Source organism: Chinchilla lanigera, unplaced genomic scaffold (assembly GCF_000276665.1).
Source record: "Chinchilla lanigera isolate Chin_1 unplaced genomic scaffold, ChiLan1.0 scaffold00036, whole genome shotgun sequence".
In the NCBI taxonomy this organism is placed as follows: Eukaryota; Metazoa; Chordata; class Mammalia; order Rodentia; family Chinchillidae; genus Chinchilla; species Chinchilla lanigera.
The window spans coordinates 12,927,560-12,947,726 of record NW_004955437.1 but is presented as its reverse complement, the minus strand read 5'-3'; the positions used below and the strand labels follow the sequence as shown (position 1 = coordinate 12,947,726).

Sequence of the window (20,167 nt, the reverse complement as noted above, 5' to 3'; positions counted from 1 at the left end):
CCCACTCCATAGCCAATACCTCCACAAACTGTCAGCTCTACATTCCAAATACAGAAAATCTCCCATTGCTGAGGAGTTCCACAGCCAGCTCTCTGGCTGGACTGAGCATCACAGTCCTCATTTGGGGGAATTATAAATACTACTTACCCGGTCCATGCTCCTGATTTTGTCTCACAACAGGTTTTTTTTGTTTTTTGCATAAAATACAAGTGTAATGTATACATGCCTATACTAAAGTATATAAAAATGACTGACAAAACCCCTACATGAAATGGCATACTATCAAACATTTTCATAATTTATTCCTTTTTTCATATTATCTATAAAAATATATATCCATAGAAAACTTTGAATATTGGGCTTACATCAATGACATCATACTGGCAGTCAAATTCATGGGCAAGTTTTGCCTTGGTTGTGGAATTTGGGTAAGGATCCTTTTCAAATATTTGTTTCCGAATCTCCAATTGATCCTGTGTAAATCTGCCTCCCAGATTGTCTTTCTCGTGTTTTGTTATCATCATCTTTTTTATCTGAAGATCCTGAAAAATTTGGAAACACAAAGAAAAGCATGAGTGAATAGCAGTAGCATTGAAAAATGTTGTTCTGCTGTAACAACTCATAATTTAAGATTTATAAGACTGTAGCCTTTATTATTAATAAAGTAATAACTATTTTAATATAATGAAGATGAAAGGAGATGTAAAAATATTGATTGATTGAGTGATTGATTGATTGATTGATTTTGAGACAGGATCTTAATTTGGAGGATAGCCTGGCCATGAACTCAATACATAGCTCAGGCTGGCCCTGGACTCACAGTGATCCTCTTGCCTCAGCCTCTGAATACTGAGATGACAGGTGTGCACCAGCATGCCTGCTTAGAGGATATTTTTTTAGGAAATGAGATTATTAATGCATGTGTAGTAGCATAGGCCTGTTCTTCTAAAACCCTCAGTTCTGAGGCAGGAGCATCCCTTGATCCACGTGAGAAGAAAAGCCATGGAAACAGGAAGACCTATTTCAAAATACATATATTAACTAAATAAAATAAAAGAACATTCTTTAAGATTTCCAGAAAATTGAAATATTTCTTAGGCAAAACAAAGTTACCAGAATATAAAAGTGGAGAGCTTTGAAGAAGACACAGACATGCAGAGATGTTTAACATCACTAATTGCTAAGGAAAAGAAAGTCCAATCTATAGACATACATCCTTAGCATTGTTATTATTTAAAAACCGGGAAGATGTGGCTGAGGATGGATGGATATTGGAAACATTGTATAGTATCAGTGGAAATGCAATGTGGTGTAGCTTCTATGCAGTTTCCCAAAACATTAAACTACTATATTATCCAATAATTCTGCTCATGTGAGGTGATAATGTGGTCCAATTCATAGGTTTAACCTAAATAAAATGGTAATTTAAAGGGCGTGAGGAGAGAGAGCTCTGTGGAGTGAATTATTTCATGGGCAGAAGGCACCACCTTTGGCAAATAGAAAGGGCAGGATGGAGGTGATGGTGGCATCACCGTGCAAACGTGTGCAAGGCCTCTGAGCAGTCAGGTACAAGTGGGTCACATGCTCACATTGACGTTCTGCTTTGTCAGGATTAAAAACACCCTAATCCAAGAAACAGCCCAGAATTATACAAGAGGAAATTGTTCATAATGAAAATTATAGGCACAGAGAGATTTTGCTTTAATCTCAAAACCACCAGCAGATAACAGAAGAAAATGAAAACTAATGACATTATTTGTAACAGTGGAGCTCCCATAATCTGACTACTTCTGAAAGGACACAGCTGTCGATACTGTTGCAGAGCGGATTAAGCTCCTAACACAACGTGGTAAGCGTCACATTCAAACTAGAACACTGAGCTTCACTCAGTTGAGAAATACCTGGAAAACTACTTAGTGAATGAAGGTGAGCATTTTAGATATTTCACTAGAGAGATAATTTGAAGAATCTTTTCTGTTTGGTGAGGTTTTTTCTGTTTCATTTTTAGAGGGGTCTCACTTTGTGCTACAGGCTGACTTTGAGCTTACTATGTAGCCCAGGTGGCCTTCAACTCATATGGATCACCTGCCTCACCCTCTCAAGTGCTGGGATTACAGGTAGGTGCCATCATGCCGGAGTAAGAATCATGGTTTTTAAAAAGATGTAAATATGAGTCAAAGGCCTGATTTCATTATTAAATTAAACAAATAGTAGATAATGTCATCAGGAAAACCAGAGCACTTGCCTGCCATGATCTGCACCCGGAGTTACAGGCCCAGGATAGGAAGAGGAAAGAAGAGCAAAGGGAAATGATGCAAAATGCCACAGTGATGCAAGCTAAAGATGATAATTTCATGTTTCTTAACCACAATTTTGAAGTATATTCATTTAAAAAGTAACAAAAGGAAAGAGGGACAGAACAGCTACAATGAGGTAAGCATGGAATTCTTTGAGTAAAGGATCCCAGTGCTGCCTGGACCCACTCTGCACCTCTGCTGAAGTGATCAGTGGCACAGTATGCCAGCTGGGCACAGGACTGTATCCCAGCCTCAGCGCTCTGAAGAAACAGGGCTGGGGTAGAGGCCAGCTGGGACTACAGAGAGACCTAGCTCAAAAAAAATTCTGTGATAAAAGGTATGAAAAAGCTTAGAATTTGAAACATTGAAATTTGCATGAAAATGCAGTCTTGGATCTTAACACTTTCCTTACAGAAGTTAATAAAGTATCAGAGAACACAAATTACGGGAGAGCAGTTTTTGTTGTCATTTGTGAAAGGAAGATTACCCTGGCACAGCAGAGCACTGGGAGGCTGTTCGCCAGCCCTGCTGAGTCTCTGTCCACATCATACTGCAGGAAATGCCAGGCTTCCCTAACCTGGTCAGAAATAATCCCACTGGCAAACAGCAAAACCAAGAGTTTCCTAAGGATAAAATGCTGTAAGCGCCTTCCTATGTCTAAACATCCTCCTTAAGAGATGCTCCTGAAATGGTGGAGAAACCTGGATTTGGAGTCTCAGGCAGCAGTGCAGATGCCAGCAAGGACATCTTGTATCCCTTAGTCAGACTTCATCTGCTGATTGGGGGAGGGGAACTCAGGTGGAAGCAGGACCTGCGTGCAAAGTACAGACCATGGTGGTTTCCTGCCCCATTTCTCACAAATGTCTGCTCAGTGCAGATGAAGAGATGGAGGTTAGTCTGTGGGCTGAGATGCCTACACAAAATTAGTGCTCTATGGGTGGGGTTAATTTCATTGGTGCTGAGCCCAATCCTGCAGTCTACAGAGAGGGTCAGAAGGCCATTATGGGAAGGAGCCTCAGCACTGTTCATAGAAGCCTGCCTTTCCTGGGAATGCCATGGCTTTCATGGACTTTTGGTCATGCTTGTTTTTTTTTTGGTTTTTCTCCGGTACCGGGAACCGAACTCACGACCTTGCGCTTGCCAGGCAGGCGCTTTGCCGCTGAGCTAAATCCCCAGCCCCTGGTCATGCTTGTAAGAGACACTCAGTACAGAGGACTCTGGCAAGAAACACGCACTAAGTGCATTGAAAGCAAAAGGGAGGAATAGGAATGTGTAAGGAAAGTGTTTTTACTAAAATAAACTTTTAACTCAAACTTCCACCACATATTTTGATTATACCATGTATCTGTGGATAGAAGCAATTTTTTAAAAACTGTAATCATCACAGATTGATTTTAAATACTTCACCATCTCAGAAAGTGCTGCTCCACAATTCCAGGGTTCAGCCACCATAGACAGTCATGTTGGTAACATGGCTTGTCCCCAGCCCCCTAGACTGCTTCTCCCATTTTTTCATGGTAATCTGAATTGAACTCACAGCTTTTGCCTTGAAGTATATCCCCAGCCTTTAAAAATTTCTCACTTTCTCATTAATTTAATAAGTTGCCTAAGCTTGCCTCCAATTTGAGATTCTACCACCTGTACTTTTTTGCTTGCCTAAGCTTGCCTCCAATTTGAGATTCTACCACCTGTACTTTTTTGCTTGAGAGGGGTCTCCTTGTGTAGTTTAGGGAGGCCATGAACTCACTATGTAGCCCAGACTGGCCTCAGATTTCTAGCAATCTCTGAGTGCTCAGATTACAGGCATATACCACCATGCCTGGCACTTGGGTGAAATATTTTCTTTTTTTTTATTTTAAAGTAAATAGTATAAAAAAAGAACAATAGCAAAATACAAACAACAAAAAGCAAGGACATTAAAAATGATACGGTGTTTTAAACCAAATGATAGAGATTAACTGCGGTTGTTTTATTACATATTGTTATCTTCAACGAAGTTGCTGAGATTACCAGATGTAAGAATAGAAGAATAGAAGATTAGGTGTTGCTCTGTAATTCAGGCTGGCCTTGAACTTGCTAGGTCACCATGGCTGGCCTCTAACTCATGGCAATCTGACTGCCTCGATCTCCTGAGTGCTGGGATTATAGGCAAGTGCCTGGACTACATGTGAGTGCTGAGATTGCAAGCCTGCACCACCACATTTGGGTCCTACCTGTACTTTGGTTTTTGAGACAGGGTCTTGCTACCTCATTCAGGCTCCCTTATCCTCACTATGTAGCCCAGACTGGCCTGGAACTCGAGGCAAGCCTCCTGCCTTAGCCTCCTGAGTGCTGGCATTACAGGTGTTTGCCACTATGCCTTGCACTACTTATAATTTTAAGAGATACAGTTTCCATCCCCTCCAAGACCCTGATATGTTACATAGGCTGCCACACACTTAACACTTTGCAGTTTCCCACCAAGCAATTTACCTTTGGAGGCCATGTGAAATATCTGGTGCACCTTCTCCAAGAAACACTGCTACCTAAGGCTGCTCTGAGAACCACCGTCCAAAGTGAAGGGAGTGTGGAAATGAGGGCGCTGAGGCAGAGCTCTTTAAATACCCCGCTGAGACCATCCAGCTATAGGATAGGCCCATCTACTCAGTCCCTACCACTTGCTCAAGGCCTGGGGCCATCTCTGCCCTCTCACTCGGAGCCCAACCAGTCTCAGCCCTGCCCAGACTCTGCCTACTCCAGACAAGGCAGAGCCTTACAGAGCCTCTGCTTAATGGACCTTCACATTTCCTACCTTCCATTCATTCAGCACCCACCGCAGCTTCCATTTTTATTCAATCCCTGGCATAGTCAGTAGAATGTTATGCACAGTCTGAGGGAGGTCAGTGAGGCCTTTAGACAACAGGCTGAACCCCTCACCCCAAACCTCAAGCTTGGGGCCCTCGCACTCAAACGCTACCAGCTGCTGGCAATGTGAGGAAGGAGCCGCAGCTGCCCCAACTTCACCACCTAACAGGAGTTTGTCCTTGATGAAGGCAGTCAGGTTGGAGGCAGGAGAGACTACAGCTTGCCATTAAGGACATTATAAGATCAGTGTTTTTATTTATTTATTGCTTGGTACTGAGAATTGAACATTGACCTTGTGCTTGCCAGGACAGAAGATTAGTATTTTTTGGATAATAGCTTGTCTTCCTTTGGATAGGAAGGGCTGGAAACTGCTACATCTCATCCCCTTTTTAATTTTATTGTCACGTAGTCTCTCTGAGTGACTAGTTTTCCCAGGTGATGCTCAAGAATGATGACCCTGCAAACCCATCCTCTTGCAGTGCTAGGTCCTGAAGTGGATGGACTGGGGGGCCTTTCTTTCAGGATCTTGGTACTCCACAGAAAGAAATGAGCCTTGGTTTGGGTTATAGCTCAGTAGCACGGCGCCTGCATGGCAAGTGCAACATTCCAAGTTCAATTATTGTTTAAAAAATAATTGAAAGGAAAGACTGAGACAGTGCGCAGACACACATGTAATGTAGGCAAAGACTTTGAAAATAAATAGCCACTGCCTCCCAAGCTGCCTTTCCAGGCCTGTGCCAAGTCTGCTGCTGTGGCTCCTCTCAGAGGGCAGAGACCTAACAGCAGCCCTGAGCAGCAATCAGCACCTCAAGTGGGACAATCTGGGCACTGGGCCTGGGGATGCCCTTTTGGTGGAGGTCGTGGTCCTGGAATGAGAAGCTGTGGTGAAATAAAAGTGCTCGAGCAGGGCTCCTCCAACTATGGCAAACCCGGCCATGTGGTGGTGACTGTGACCATGTGCATGAATCTTGTGGGGAGTTTGCACGCATCAGACAGAATGCAGCAAAGTGTGGGAATGCACAACTAAGACCACAGCCTAATTATTTTCCTCTGTCACCCTCCTTTTTCTGACTGATGGTTCTGTTATTGTCTCTGAGTCCTCTTTTCTGGCCAAAAGTTTGCATATGAACACTACTCCCTTGCCAGTGAGGTTCACTTGTGTAAAAGAAAGGAAGAAAGGGGTGGGAAAAACCCAATTCTTTATTTAACTACAACACAAGTCTATGCTTAGTTTGGTAGAGGCGTTAGATAGGATACTTTATTAAAGAATCCCCATTCTGTGGCACTCATGAATAGGATCGATAAATGGGCAGAGTTGAGTCAGACCAGTAATCCCATTCTGGGTTTGTGGAATATATTTCCATGGGGAGGTAAAGCAAACCCTAGAAGTATCTGAACCTTCACAAATCACTTTAATTCAAGCATAATGATAGCCACAGATTGACTGACCTGAGTACCTGTTAAACTGTTGTGGAATGTGGTTCAGAACTGAATGGAAAATGCTCTGCACCAAGGAGTCAGAAAGCAACCAACTTTATTATTGTCTTGGTTACTTTTCTCTCATTGCTGGGACAAAATATCTGACACCCAAAATTAAGGAAGGAAAGATTTATTTCGCTTACAGTTTGTGGAGGTTTCAGTCTGTATTTGGCAGATTACAAGGCAGAGTGGCACATGGCAGAGAGCTACAGCTCATGGCGACAGAACACAGCAAAAGCAACAAGCACACACACCAGCGAGGAATGGGGGAGGAATGGCCTCAAGCACTCTTTTCCTCTTCCTTACATATGCAAACTAGCCACCCCAGGGCAGGTGCAGCTCTCACACCCACAATCAATCAACTCTAAAAGCCTGCCCCATGGCTGCGTGAGGCTTTGGGGGGACACACAGACAAACCATAACAATTATGTCCATGGGCTGATGAGTGATCACTCCCAAAACATCAGCCCAGAGTCAAACTTGGGCATTGTTATTTAGGTTTGCAAGTAGGAATTAAGAAGGCTTAAAAGTGTGGTGAATTTTTGTTGGGTAGCATGAGTTATCTCTCATTGCTGGGAAGAAATTCCTTGAAGTAAGTGAGTAATAGTGCTGCTCATCTCTTGCTGCTAGTAAGAACAGTGTGTGCAGCTGAGTTCAATCAACCTGACCAGGGTCTGGTTATTTCTGGTGTAGTCAGTCAAGGCTGAGTTAGCCAAAGACATGAGCTACAGAGTGTGCTTGATTATCTTATTTTGACCTAATATGGTGTCAGACTACTAGTTCAGTTCACTTTTTAAAAATTTCCATCACGATATAACATCAAGTAATGTCTGTATCAGGCTCTCCTAGAAGATGCAGTTGACTGGGTGTAAAAGAAGACAAATGTGCACTAAAGGTTGTGGGAGAGAACACAAGACAGATGCCTAGAGCTACAGACATCGTTTACCCTCCATAGTAGTCCTATTTGTGCTTCTCATGCAATATCTCTCCAAGCCTTCTTCTGTCTCCCGCTTCAGGCCCTCCTGCTGGTACAGCAGCTTCTTCACGCCTAGAGCTTCCCATGGCTGCTATAGTCACTTCTTCTCCTCCTGTAGGGCCTCTTGCCCACCAGACACTTGTTCTGTATACTACACCCGCTATCTCTGACTCCCACACCCAATCCAAATTTTACTTTGGCCCCGAAAACTTACTCCCTGTCATCCCCAGTTCTCACTCTGGGAGGTGGCTGGAGCAGAAGGAATTGTCAGAGGTCATCTTCCTTTCCCCTTGAGATGTGTCTCTTGAATCAACCATCATTTGGGTTCCTTCTCTTCAGATCCCACCCAATATATCCAAGAGTTCCAGTACTTAACTCAGTCATATGGTCTAACGAGGTCTGATTTAAATATGACCCTTGACTCCACTCTTTCTTCAGGAGAGAGGGCATGAGTGATCATCCTGGGTCAATCTTATAGAGATGAGCAAAAGCTCCATGAAGCAGATCTACCCGGAAACAACAGCTCTACTTTGGGGGGATCCTAAGTGGAACTCACAAGCAGATTCTGGGGACCTAGCAAAATGAGATTTCTTACTGAATGGAAGGACTTCGCAGGGTAGCCGATATAGCAGTTAATTTTAATAAACTAAACACAGCCACTCAGAACATGGATGAAAGCTAAACTCAGTTTATTACTCTGTTGCTGCTCCCATTAGATATTATGCACCATTAGACCCACAAGTGCCAGCGTGACAACTTGTCCTAAAGATCAATTTTATTACTCTATCAGCAGCATTCATAAACAATTATAGAAAATGGTGGCTTTCAGACCCCACAACAAAAACTCATTAACGTGGCTTCTAATGTTTTTAATAATAGAGATGTGACTACAAGAAAACAGCACATTTCTGAGTTGCAGATGTTGGCCTCTACTGTACAAAGTTCTCTGGCTGGAGTAGAGTTCAAGCCCACAAGCATCTCTATGGCCTTTGTGCCCAAGGCAGTTCTTCCAGGGCCACGTTTCAAATGTTACCAGAATGGTCACTGGGCTATGTAATGCACCCAGCCTGGAATTCCCTCTAAGCTGTGTCCTTCCTGTGGGGGTCCCCTCTGGAAGTCAGATTGCTCAAGAGTGGCAGCTATCCCTGCAGGCTCTGGACAATGCCCTGGGACTACCTCCTATGTGGATTCTTCCCAGAATTTCTTGGCTTGGCAACTGAAGACTGACTAGGCCCAAAGCTGCAGAGGCCCCCTAGGACATTTAAAATGCCAAATTCAATGTGACTGTTTCAAAGGAGGTTAAGTTCATTTCATTCTTAATCAATACAGCTGCTCATCAAGATATAAAAACCCAATCTCATGAAAAGTATTCTTAAAAAGAGGGATGCCCTCGCTATGCATGGTGGTTCATGGCTGTAATCTCAGCCCTGAGGAGGCTGAGATAGCAGGATCAGTGTGAGGGTATGCTATAGAATGACTGCAGACCAGCCTGAACTATATAGTGAGACTGTCTTAGAAAAAGAGGTCCCACCAATGATGGCTTTAAGTGCATGCAGAATGCAAGAGTTATGGGGTTAAGAAGGCTTCCATCTGATTTCAGAAGGCTTAGGAGGCCAGCCAGTGTACTGCTGAGAGGTCAGTGTGGAAGTTGGGAGTTTGAAGCCAAAAGTGCAGTGGAGACTCCAGAAGCTTGGAAAAGCCAGAAACATGGATCAGCTAAGGAAACCTGCAAGGAGACAGCAAAGCCAGTCAAAGAGAGAAGGCATGGGAGCTCTAACCATCAGAAATGCCATAGGAAGAACTCCACCACATTAGTCAAGTAGCCAGATGGTCATGGCCCCAAAGGCTCTTGCTTGCATTTGCCACTAGTCCAGAAAAGGGCATGGAAAAGAGTTATGGTTGCTATCTCACCCAAAGTTACTCCAAAGAATCTTCTTAAGGACACTGTCCTGAAATGAGGGTGTACTTTTAGTTATCCAGACCACTTGATATCATCATAAAAATCAGCTTCTTCTGTTGCCTGACTAACTAATAATTCTCTAGGGATCTACAAAGCATCACAAGCACATTTATTGCTGAGTAAATCACAACAGAGCTCTTCAAACACAGCCCTGAATCTCTCGTACCTTAAAATCTATTAATCAAAGTATCCTATCCACCAAATAGTTCAAGATCCTGGAACTGCAGATTGGTGCAAAAAGAAGCCCCAGAATGGCTCAAGGTCCAAGATGGTGGACAAATCCCCAGGGAGGTCTGTAAAAACCCCCAAAGCCAAGGGAAAGACAGATAGATGAGCAAGGATGATTCTCAGCATTACTCATTTCACCTTTCCCTGATTGGATCTGTTCTTTCCAAACTATATTTTCTAATCCACCTTAGTTAAATTCATCTGGATTTATGCAAAACCTGTGCAGAAGACATTCCCAGAGACTTGGACAGTTGATGATTTGGGTGGGCATGATGGCTGCAGTGAGTACCTTCAATTTGGTGCTGAAGAATAGCAGTTTCCCTGTGGTGGGGAGGGGTGAAAGGTAAGGTCTGACATGGACTGATAAAGAAAAATACAAACCAACTGAACTTAAATACAGAATTTAGAGGGTAATGGAGGGGAAACTGGTCCAGGAGTGGATCACATGAGGACTCTTTAGACTCAGGCATTTGAGCCCTTGGAAAAGGTTCTGAGTGATGGAGCAAATTGGCTGCTAATGGGTGTATGGAGATTTAAATACACCCAGCGTGAAGCTGTCTTCTCCACTGGACATGTCTGATTTATCAACATAGTTTCTCATGAGGATGGTTGGCATCCCAACCCACTGACCCAAGGATGCCAATCAGAATTTGGTATAATGACTGTTGCACCCATCTGCAGAGCCTATGGACAATGGGTCACCAGTGAGACAAGTTTCCCCCCAAACAGATAATTTTAATGAAAATAGCAAGTTCCATGTTCCTCCCATCTAAAACAGGAAGTACTGTCAACAAAACATTCACTGTCCTGCCCACAGTTGTAGGCAGGTTCTCAAGGGAAAATGGACACCCAGCAACACCTAGCTGAGAAGGGCAGAAGGAAGGAAAAAGAGATTCAGTTGGACAATCAGAGAAGGATGCAAAGATGAATGACTCTGGGTTGCCTGGAGAGTGGAAAAGCACCATCCTTCTGTTTATCTTTTTTAAAATTTTAATTGGTATTGTTATTGGCGACATTTAGATATACATAATGATGACAAGTTTCTGTGGGCAAGGCTGAAGCAGATATAGCTTCAGAAACCAGCACCAAGAACGGGGACTGCAGGACAATATACTGGAAACTAGGACTGGGAAACCCTTGGAAGAAAGACACAGAGAATTCCATGGTATTTACCCCCTACATCGATCAGGACAATGAGTTCCATGCAGGTATACAGTGGGGAATGGTGGAAACTTGGAACCAGGGAACAAGTTAGGGTGGTGCCACAGTTTTGAAGGCTTTGGTTAGGAAATTCTCTGCCCACAGGAGGAAATTGTGCAGTTAATGAAAACCCCAACAGGGACCCCAGTGAAGAGGGAGCTACGTGGAAGATCTGGACAAAGAAAATATATTTATACAGTAAAATACTACTCTGCAGTAAAGGAGTAATTTGAAACATTTGTTTGAAAACAGGTGACCCTTGAAAACATAACATTAAGTGAAAGAAATCAGACACACAAGCCTGAATTCCAGATGGCTTCTTTCACTTGAAAATTACAAAGTATGGATAAAGTAATGAGTAAAATAAAAGATAAAAGGAAACAGATTCATACATCACTGCAAATGGGAAGGGGACCAGGACATCGGGGAGAGGGCAGGAGGTGGGGATAGAAAGGGGTGTAAAAATTTAACTTGCGTCATGGACCACATTCCCACAGTGAAAGCACTGTGTATATGTATCACAAACATGTACTAACAAATAAATCACATTCACAGAAACCCCTACATCTACCTACATCTGTGACTGATTGATAACCTAGGGAGTGTACACTAGCCAACTTCATAGATAGCCAGAGCAACACATAATGAAGACCATATATTTAAAGAAAGCTGCAGAAAATGTGATACAGGGTAAGGTGAGTCTCTCCTTACATTAATCAGTAAGCCTTTGCCTAAATATTAGGAAACTGGACAAACTGAATACCATAGAGTTAAGAATGTTGCATATGGACAAATTAGAGATCTCAGAAGCAAAGTTATATCTGGTAAGGTTTGATGATGATGCCTCATTTTCTGGTACAATCAAACCTCTTAATTGAAGTCCTTCAAAGTCCTTGTTTTGAGAGATGGTGTCACTCTGTAATGCAGGCTGGCCTTGAACTCATTATGTAGCCCTGGCTGGTCTCTCACTCGTAGTGATCCTGCTTCAGTTTCCCAAGTGCTGGGATAACACGGCTGCACCACTACACCCAGGTTCAAAGGCCTTTTCAGGGGTGAGAAATATCACAGAAGTGATTAAATCAACAGATATTTATCTAAGCAGTCATCCACTATGCATTTTGGAAGGTTCCTGTCTTGGGGATCATGCAGTTGGCTTCCAGTTTCCACAGACACCTGGAAGCTCTTTCTGGCTCCTCAGGGTGAATTTAAGCAGCACTTTAAGTGGGAAGCTCCTGCCTGCTTCTTTGCTGTCTGCGATAATACAAAATATCTGTTTTCACCATTGATTTCCCTTTACATCACACCCATGATTGCAGGAATGCACGATTTCAGGGCACTTGTTTTTCAGTGGTAAATCCACTCTATGGAATGATGAATGTTTTGAAATTGGATACTGGGATTTGCAATTGTAGTTGGCAGTCCAGAGTCTTTTACATGTATCTTTTACCCAAAGTGGTAAAGTTGACACTTGTGATGGGCAAAGGTTAAATTCCTAATGCTTACATTAATTTTTTGGTGTGTGTGTGTGTGTGTGTGGCTCTAGGCATTATATCCAAGGATGGCCTGCCCCTCATCTACATGTCAATACAATTTTAAGAGTGAATTTTACTTTAGTTTCCTGGATTTCTTCAGATTTACAATACTTCTTCAGACTCTAAAGTAGCTCGGGTTACATGTTTGTACATTGATTTATATAGTAAATTATATAATGTCTAAAGGAGAATTTCCCAACTTTTATAAAACTTTTCAGTGAGGAGAGGGAGTTTGAACTTTGCAAATAGAATTTGAATCTTTATTGTGGGTTAAAATGGAAGCAGAAATGAATAAATTTTATAACAACCATAATGATTCATTTCTGTATTTTTCAACGTGTGTCTTGGTTTTATAAAACTCAGTTTCACTTCTTATCAACTGTTTAGTGGAGAAAGAGGGAGATCTTCTGTGACCTTGATTCTTGCATGTATACCTCAGAGATGTGCTATTGGCTTCTCCCACTTATGAGGGCATCGGAATCACGTGTATGGATACCTTTCAAACACTGCAGGGTTGGGTTACCAAAGGCGCGAAGGGAAGGAAGACCTGAAATCCAGATGGACCAATATAAGTCGATAGAAACAACTGTTATCTTTCCTGTAGCAATTTCCTTTGAACACTTCTTCCTGAGCCAAGCAATTGCACATTTTACTAGAGCTTGAATTGGTCATGCACCTGAAACTCTACATAGAGCTCGCTGCACCACAGCTTGACTGGAGGTCAGAGAGGAATAGACTGGATGCTCTCTTCTTGCATTGCACAGAGGCTTTAAAGGAGTGGCAGTAAATTACAGGGACCTTAAATTTCCTCACCAGCCAACGTCGTACAGATATCTATGCACCTGACACTGTTCAGTCCCCGGGTCTTTACTCCTGCTACTGAGCAATGAGTTTGCTCTGTGAGGCCCCAGTGACCTTGCACAGGCTCTATCCCTTTGGAACCACATGTAAGTGTTACATTTAAAACCTGTAAGAAGTTTTAAGCAAGCATAGTAGGGAATGAGTCACAATTCTCCCTCCAGAACAATGCTCTCACTTTCCTCAGCAGTGCTTGTAATTTGATATAAGTCCTGAGGAATAAATCCCAATTGCCCTTCCTGGAGTTGAAGCCCTCTCTGGACTTGAACGACCATCTTGCAAAGGTCTCTTCCTGCTAAGGCTCACACTCTGCTTTCACGGGTGCCCATGACGGGGCGCTGGACACCCGTCAAAAGGAGAGGTCAAAATGAAAATGCAAAAACTGAGACCTTCTCCTGAACATCCCAACTCCCATGTAGGGGAGGTCACAGTGGACCACTACAGAGTCCCAGGCTTTTTACACCTGATACTGTGGTATTCACACAGGCAACTCTATGGATGCCCTGGACCCAGCACAAGGTCTTGTTCTGGTCACCACTACCCCAGCTCCACTGAGAACATTTCTCCTGCCGAGTGGACCCCTAGAGAAGTAACTCAATGTAGATCCATGGCTGGAGAACTGCAGGAGCCTGGCTTGCTGGCACCCGACTCTGACCCTCATGCTCATGCTGGGAAGAAACCTTTAGCAATATAAGGTCAGGAACATATGAAAAGTCTAACTGTGAAGTAGTCAGTAGGACAGTGGGCTAAGCTTGAGAGGTGTAGGGATATCTGGAGTGAGTTCATGGCAGGAAACTTGAAGTCTTTGGTGAAATGAACTTATTCTTGGAAAAACCCAACTTGGAAACATGACTCAATAAGAAGCAGTTGTCTTACAGTCACGTGAAATATAGAATGCACAGAAATCTTTCCATAAAGGAAACGGCAGACATAGTCACTAAAACTTTTAAAACTTTAATGAAGAAATATCATTTCATAAAAGAATTTACTAACATAGTAAGAAAAGCACAGTTTCCATACTAACACTGAATAGACTCCAAACCCCTAAGGATAATTTCAGTGGAAAAAAAAAGTGTACAGGAAATAAAGCATTTAAAAACCCAACATTTGTACAAAACAGAGGACACTGAGACCCTGAAAGAGAAACCAAAGTGGTCGTTTGATAATACACAAGCCCAGGTGAAGCTGAAACTGGGCAATGCAGACAGTTCTGTGGCCTCTCACTGTTGGGAATGTGTATACTATGGCAGTTCTCCCCCATGCAATCAATAAAAATAAATATAATTGCTAGATGTAACAGTGCCACATTTGACAGATGTAATTGTGTAGACATGCAGTTCATTGACTCAAAATAGTACTTCATACACATGTACAAATCCTTGTATTAATCAGCCTGTGGGAGTTACTCTAATTAACAATGAGGGTTTCTGCAGAGTTCTTCACCTCCCAGGAGACAGCATGATGTACAACTGTTTCTCAGCCCTTCTATGACTTGTAACTGCACTACGGTTCCACCCATGGACACCCATTCTCAAGGTGCTGCATTTCAAACTTCGAAGGCTCTGCAAAAACTGAGCATCCCTTGCTCAGGAGGTGGTGGAGACCTGTCTGCTATGTGCGCTGGTGCCTGCTGAAGCAGAGAGCTTAGGGTACATTCATTACTTTCCTCCTCTGCTGACAGTTTGGGCTCTTGTTGCCCTAAACCACTTGGATGCTGGCAGGGGAAAAATTGGTTGTGGCATGGCAACTGGTAATTCTCTTGGTAATACTGAGGCTGTGATAGCTCCTGCAGATGGTATCTCCAGGGATTTGGCTGCTGCCCTTGAAATGACATATGTTGATAATGGTCTTTGCCCTCTTCTTGCTGCTGGGCTGTGCCCTGGCCAGTGAAAACATAATGGGAAAGGATGGGCAGAGAATGGCAGCTTTCCTCTGCCTCATATCTGACACTTTCAAAATACTGCACAGATGTATAGAAAAATTTGCCTGGTGTGTAGGTCAAAGATGGTCCACTTGTTGGGTCACCTTTATACTCGGGGGGACATCTTGGTTCCTTGTTAATACCTGTGATCACAGAGTCACCTGAGTCAACATGTCCACTGGGAATGGTCTGTGTCTCCAGTGTAGAATAGCCAGCTGTATATAGTAGTGTCTTCTGGTCCTGCGGGGCAGTCTGTCTCATGTAAGAGTTGTCAGATTGTGGCTGGCTACTAGGGGAGACCAGGAACTGAGACGATTCGCCATGGAACTTGTTCAATTTCTTGATGGCAAAGATTCTCTTTTTCTCTGCAGGTGGTAGTTTATACCTTTTAGATTTGAACCAATTCTAAAGAGAAAATAGAAAAATACATTAATCAAAGTTGGTTTTCTGAGAATATCTAAGGCATTTCTAAACTGAAGGAACATTTTCTAGGTCAGCTTGGCCTGAGCATTATTAATATCTTGCTTCCTGACCCCTAGGTGACATGGCAAATGAAGGGCACCCTACCTTCTATGGTACTTGTTATGGCCCTTCTGAAATGCATACTATTCCAAACCCCCAACTACTTTTATGGTTTGCATTACTCTTCTTGACATGTAAATCGAGGTATTCAAAATCTTTCCCTGACAGGTCTGCAACCTATTTATAATTTTCCGCATTTAGAATGAGTACTCTCCCAAAGTACTCTCCTAGAAAGACATGCCTACACCGTCCTTTTTGCTCACGCTGTCCTACCATGATACCCTTACAATCAGTGTATCCTCAGTTATATTCTTAAATTCATTGTATTCAAAATTCTTGCACAGAAGAAAGAAGAGTTTTTCACAACCAAGCGGTATGTTTTATGTGACCCTAAACATGTTATAGGACAATTCCTGCCTTCTGTGCTTTCTCCTCCATAAAAGGATGATAATCTTTCATGAAAATCAGAGTCCCAAAAATTTTGGGTGGGGGGGAATTTGCAAATGACAAAATGCTGTTGTAGACTATCCATTCTGATTAACTAGGTTGCTGGTGGTGCAGTTAAATACTTAAGCACAGGCTGAGGTTTGGGGAACCTTTTGATATTTGCATTTATCTTGAGGCTCTGTCTCCACATTCAGCACTGTGATAATAGCTGGAAAGCTCATGGATCCGCAGTCATCTTTGCCTAATAAAAATTTGTCATATTTATAATGAACGTGACTCCTTCAGACATGCTTCCTTTTGCATCTCGCAAAATCAGAGTGCACAGACACATCGGGATCAAAAATGAAACTTTTTTCAGAGGTTACAGAAATAACTTGGAGGTGGATCTCATAGGATGCCACCAAGAAAGAAGACAACACTTTGTCTTGTGACCCTGTCCTCTTCCATGAAAGCTTCTGGATCACATCATGGGCATTCACGAAGGACAGGAGCCTCATTTTAATCCAAAACCCTTTTCCACACATTACCTCACTCAGATTTTCTATTGAGTTGTCAAATCATTAATTTGCGTGCCCTTTTAAGTTTTTCCACTTCATGAAATTTGTACTATTATAACTGCATTGTTTACAGAGAATTTGCTACAGATTTCTTTTTTTCTCCAAGGCTGTTCTTATATTCCTTTATTGTTTCCAATGAGGAAATTTCCTCTGCTTTCCATGGAACCAGTATACACAATGATCCAAAGATAATGACAAAATAAACATGTACAGAAAACTTAAAAATGTATATAAAATTGTGCTTTAGGTTTGAAATGCTAGAGATTGAACCTATGTCCTCCACCACACAGGCAACTAATCTACCTCTCAGCCACATCCTCAGCCACCTCAAAATGTGGAACAGTTTTGTGCAGCTAATGGTAATTTACAAAAACAATACTGTTGTATATTACCCTTCTGAAAATACACTGCTTTATCCCATGTAGGATTTTGAAGTACCTAGAACACTGAGAGACGTCAAGTGCTTGACAAGAGCAAGACTAGTCCTTCCTACTGCGCTTGGTACTGTCATATGTAACCTTTTTATTTACTTTCACCTCCTAGGGGCATACCCAACTTCATATGTCCAAAAGGATAGTCTCCATATCTCTAGCTCACAGCTGCTACTCCTCCAAGTCTTCTTTTGTTAATTATAGATAAATCTAATCTCCCATTGGCTCAGGCCAGAACCCAGGATCCTTCCTTTTGTGTTTTTATCCTACTCCATAGCCAATACCTCAGCAAATGGTCAGCTCTACATTCAAAATACTGAAAATCTTCCAATGCTGAGGAGTTCCACAGCCAGCTCCCTGCTCTGAACATCACAGTCCTCATCCTGGAAAGTTATGAACAATACTTACCCAGTCTATGCTTCTGAGCTTGTCTCACAAGTTTTTTTTTTTGTGCATAAAATGCACGTGTAATGTATACATACCTATACTAAAGTGTATTAAAATGACTCTCAAAACTGTTATAAAGTGGCATGCTTTGCAACATTTTCATAATTCCTTCCATTTTTCATATTATCTACAAAAATATATATCAACAGAAAACTTTGAACAATTGGGCTTACATTAATGACATACAAACGGCAGTGGAGTTCATTGGCAAGTTCTCTCTTGGTAGTGAGAGTTGGGTATGGATTCTCTTCAAATGATCGTTTCAGAATCTCTAATTCATTCTGTGTAAATTTGTGTGGAGGTCTTCTTTTCCACCTTCTACCTTGTCTTTTTTGTACTTTGTTATGATCATCTTTTCTGCCTGAAGATCCTGAAAAATGTGTAAACACAAGGAAAAGCCTGAGGGAATACCAGTAGCATTTTAAAAAGGTCATTTGTGGGTAATCTTTCATAATTTAAGCTTTATAAGACTATTGCCTCATATTTATTAATAATGAAATTATGAATAAAGTGAAAGCCTATTGTAAGATAATAAAGATGAAATGATTTTTTTGAAATGGGGTTATTGATGCAGGTGTCATAGTACTGGCCTGTATTTTTAAAACTCTTAATTTTGAGGCAGGAGGATAACTTGATCAGCAGGAAAATAGCCAGGGAAACTTAGTAACACTCATTTAATAATAAATAAGTTAACTAAATAAAAAAGGAAATTGTTTATGATTTCCAGAAAATTGAAATATTTTTTAGGCATAACAAAAATTACTGAAACATAAAAGTGGAGGCCAATGTAAAGGACACCGACATGCAAAGATGTTTAACATCACTAATTACTAAGGAAAAGAAAATCAAGTCCACAGACCTCTATCATCATATATCCTTTAGGATTGCTCTTATTTCAAAAACGGGAAAAATGTAGCTGAGGATGTATAGCAATTGGAAACTAGTACTATTTGTGGAAATGCAATGTGGTGTTGCTTCTATGGAAAGCAGTATGCCAGTGTTTCAAAAAATTAAACTACTATATTATCCAACAATTCTGCTCATATGAGGGACCTAAAGTAGTCAAGTTGATAGGCATGACCTGCGTAAAGTGGTAGCTTCCAGGGACTGAGGCGAGAGAGCCCTATGGACTCATTGCCTCATGGGCACAAAGTGCCAAGTTTGGTAAATGGAAAGAGTGTGTGGGAGGGTAGAGGGGATGGTGCCCCAAAGTGTAAAAGTGGACAGTATCCCTGAGAGCACACTTAAAATGGGTCAGATGCTCCAGTTTATGTACTTCTTTGTCAGGATAAAACATATACCTCAATCCACAGAAGCAGTGCAGACATATAAGACATGGATCTATATATATGAATAATTTAGACCCAGGGAGATTTCACCTTAATCTCAAAAGCATTGTCCCATCACTAAACCAAGTGACAACTAATGGCATTGTTGCACTCCTGAGGCTGGAGCTCTCAGAATCAGATTACTTCTGAAAGAACACAGTTGTTAGTGCTGTTGCAGTGGAGATTAAATTTCTATAACAATGTCTTAAATGACACATTCAAGCTATAACACTGAACTTCACTCAACTGAGAAACACCTGGAAAACTACTTAGTGAATGAGACTGAGCATCTCATATGTTTCACTGGAGAGCTAGGATTGATGAATCATAGTTTAAAAGCTACAAACAGAAATCAAAAGCCTGGTTTCGTCATTACCTTAAAAAACCAGTAGTTAATGTAATGGAGAAAACCAGAGCACTTGCCTGCTGTGATCTGCGCCATTTACAGGCCCAGGATAAGAAGAGGAAAGAAGAGCAAAGGGAAATGATGCTAAATGCCAAGGTGGTGCGAGCTTAAGAGGATAATTTCATGCTTCTTAACCACAATTTTAAGATATTTTCATTTAAAAAATAACAAAAGGAAAGAGGGAGAGAACAGCTACAATGAGGTAAGCATTGGATTCTTTGAGTAAAGGGTCACAGTGCTGCCTGGATCCACCCTGGGCCTCTGCTGAAGTGATCAGTGGTATAGTATGCCAACTGGGGCACACTACAGAGTGATCTAGCTCAAAAAAAATTCTGCAGTACAAAGGCATGAAAAACATTAGATTTTAAACTAATTGAAATTTTCATGATAATACAGTCTTGGATCTTAACCCTTTCCTTACAGAAGTTCATAAAGTATCAGAGGACACAAATTATGGGAGAGCACAGGGTTTTATTTATTTATTTATTTTTTTCACTTTGTAGGAGAGAAACGGACACTGGGCACAGCAGAGCACTGGGAGGCTGTTTACCAGCCCTGCTGAGTCTCTGTCCACGTGAGTACTATAGAGAAAGCCAGGCTTCCCTAACCTGGTCAGAAATACTCCCATTGGCAAACAGCAAAAGCAAGAGTTTCCTAAGGATAAAATGCTGAAAGCGCCTTCCTCTGTCTAAATTTTCTCCTTAAGAGATGCTCCTGGCATGGTGGAGAGACCC

The 20,167-nt window shown here is 41.9% G+C and overlaps 1 protein-coding gene across 1 annotated transcript in view; it reads right to left on the bottom strand.

Moving 5' to 3' along the window:
• Positions 1–19,469, bottom strand: part of LOC106149084 — a 43,299-nt gene extending 23,830 nt beyond the window's left edge. Inside the window, exons 1-4 of the mRNA XM_013516738.1 lie at positions 19,451–19,469; positions 17,873–18,069; positions 14,927–15,700; positions 366–542 (exon numbers count right to left, since the gene is read on the bottom strand). Coding sequence (XP_013372192.1) covers positions 366–542; positions 14,927–15,700; positions 17,873–18,069; positions 19,451–19,469 — 1,167 coding nt within the window. The remainder of the gene's footprint in view (positions 1–365; positions 543–14,926; positions 15,701–17,872; positions 18,070–19,450) is intronic.
• Between the last annotated feature and the right edge of the window lie 698 nt (positions 19,470–20,167).